Below are 2500 nucleotides of genomic sequence, written 5' to 3' on the forward strand. Positions count from 1 at the left end.
ATCTCTCACTCGCTTCTCATTTCCTTCTCTTTATCAGCGTGGCTTATCACTCCACTTACCCAGCTCTGCTGGCCCTGAACACAGCCGCTGTTCCCCACTCCCCTGCCCGCCCGCCCGCCCGCCTGCCTTCGGGGGTGTCTGCTTACCGGGAGCAGCATGGGCAGACTCGACTCGACTCGACTCGACCCCCCCGCCACTACCTCCCCGTAGCGAGCAGGCCTCTTTTGTTTGGACGGGCCTTCCGTCCAGCACCAGCTATTTATTTCACTCTAGTAATCACAGTTTTGGTTCATTAAGAACACCACAGCTGAGTGTTTGGGCTCTTTCCTTCTTTTCCCCCCCTTCATCCTTCTCTTCCTTTCTTTCTCTCTCTCTCTCTGTCTAACTTCCTCTTTCTCTCCTCCCCCCATTTGTATGTGTGTGTGTGTGTGTGTGTGTGTGTGTGTGTTTCTTTATCTTGGCAGGCGGAGGCTGAGGGGAACAGGATGCTCATTAGACAGGCTTCATCAGTGCGGCCCGCTGCAAGGCAGCATCTGATAGGCCCTCCCTCAGGCCTGGAGCCCAGGGAGGAGAGAGGGAGAGAGAGAGAAAGAAAGAGAGGGAGATGGAGAGAGAGAGAGCAAGAGAGAGAGAAAACAGAGAGAGAGAGGGAGGGGTGGTGTGGTGCTGGGTAAAGAGGGGAGTTATTGTGCCATGACTGAGGAGGAGGAGGGAGCGGAGAGCGAGAACCACACAGCTGCCTAATGGTTCATCTGTACAAACTGGAACCAGGAATGATGAGGCGGCAAACTGTGAAAAAAAGAAAAACCGAGGCCTCGTTTGGCTGATCGGAGATGCTAGTTTTGGAAGTTTCATTTTCATGAACTCCGTTTCAGTTGAAAATCAATCAGTCAATTAAATAACTCATCTTAAACCAGTCTCCATCTTTTCACATTCAGATGCAATACAAAGAATTCAATGTTTAACTTTTGAACGTTCATTGAACATTTAGAGGAACATAAAGCGTCAGTGTAACAGAGAGTTGTGCGCGCGCCCAGTTGTCTGGTAGCCGCCTGTGTGGCGTGGGAGCTTGTATCTGTGAGGTCTGCTAAATGCTGTTTGCGTGACGGCCCTGCGTGTGTGGGGTGGATTATAAAGTAGACCGTACGATTAAAGCACTTCCAAGTGGGACCTCAGCTCCGCTGTCAGAACAGACTTCTCCACTTAGGGGAAATTTGAGTTGAAGCACAAGAGACGCACAGCGCTACTATGCGTGTGTCCACTGAGAGAGAATGCAAACCACACAGGCAAAAAACACAGTAGATAAAAGTTTTATTAGTATAAAACATTTCTCTTTTTTTAATCTCTCAAAAAGCACTCAAAACAAACACTCACCCTCTCTGGCACCAGACAGATTTTAGAAACACGGGTCTCATTGGACCCGTGCTCTTGAGGCATAGCGGCGAAGATAAAACATAAATTAGTCAATAAAAAAATAAATTATTTCACCCACAGACGAGACGAGACGAGAATTTAAAAAACGAAGGCTCACAAAAAATAATTGATTTTCGCTATTTGATTTCTCTCTCACTGGCCCCTGACTGGTAGACAAGTCTGAGGCCTGCGCGGAGAACGAGCCTGAGTGAAGATGCATGATTAGTGGACAAGTTCTGGGTGTTCCTCTGCGGAACCGACGCTGGCTGTGCGGCCAAGGGGCCCCCGACGGAGGAGCCCATGTTGGGCAGCAGAGAGGGGCCCATGTTGGGCAGCAGAGAGGTCATACAGTGTGTGTGTGTGTGTGTGGGTCCCGTGTTAAAAGATGTCGTTGGCGGAGGAGTCGGTGTCGCCCTCCACGGTGCTGATGCTGGCGGAGTTGTCCTCCAGAGGGACAGAGGGGAGGCGGACGGACATCACCTTGACAGCTCCCGCCTCCTGCTGACTGGCTTGCGCTCCTGGAACAACACACAAACACAGGCACATGGAAATGGTTTTAACAGGCTATAACCAAACACAGATATTGGTTAAAGGGGAATGGCACGAGCCCCATTGTCAGAGGTATTTGAGCACTGTTGGTAGGAAAACAAAAATATTCGGTGCAACATTCAAGAAGCTTCATGCTAGCAGGCAACTCTACTATATGGAGGCTAACGTTGAAGCAGAGCACTTTTTGTGTCACTGAGAACCCTCGATATGTCATTGCAAGTGATGTGCATCATGAACAGGAGCCTTACAGAGATACAACTATGCCAGTGTTCTAAATGATGTTACATGGTTTCTAAGCTAAATAAATGTTGTCACCTAACAAACATCTCGTCACCATCAGCTAGCTGCGCGTCCCGTGAACACACTGTAAAAAAAAAAAAAAAAAAAAAAAAACGCGGTCCCTTTGGACAGTCCAGGCTCTAAAAGACAACAAAACAGCCTGGACCAAGAAATACAGTATAACCAATTGTTCCAGACAAATCACCAACGAGATGCGCATTCAGGAGAGGTTCAGTTGCACGGGAGGGAGGGGCGAGCC

General features: G+C 49.0%; 1 protein-coding gene across 1 annotated transcript in view; it reads right to left on the reverse strand.

Annotated features, from left to right (window-relative positions):
- Nucleotides 1-1314: 1314 nt before the first annotated feature.
- Nucleotides 1315-2500, reverse strand: part of kiaa0586 (KIAA0586 ortholog) — a 130064-nt gene continuing 128878 nt past the window's right edge. The window contains exon 33 of the mRNA XM_062523447.1: nucleotides 1315-1931. Coding sequence (XP_062379431.1) covers nucleotides 1792-1931 — 140 coding nt within the window. The 3' untranslated portion in view covers nucleotides 1315-1791. The remainder of the gene's footprint in view (nucleotides 1932-2500) is intronic.

The sequence above is a fragment of the Sardina pilchardus genome, chromosome 20, assembly GCF_963854185.1.
Source record: "Sardina pilchardus chromosome 20, fSarPil1.1, whole genome shotgun sequence".
Lineage (NCBI taxonomy): Eukaryota > Metazoa > Chordata > Actinopteri > Clupeiformes > Clupeidae > Sardina > Sardina pilchardus.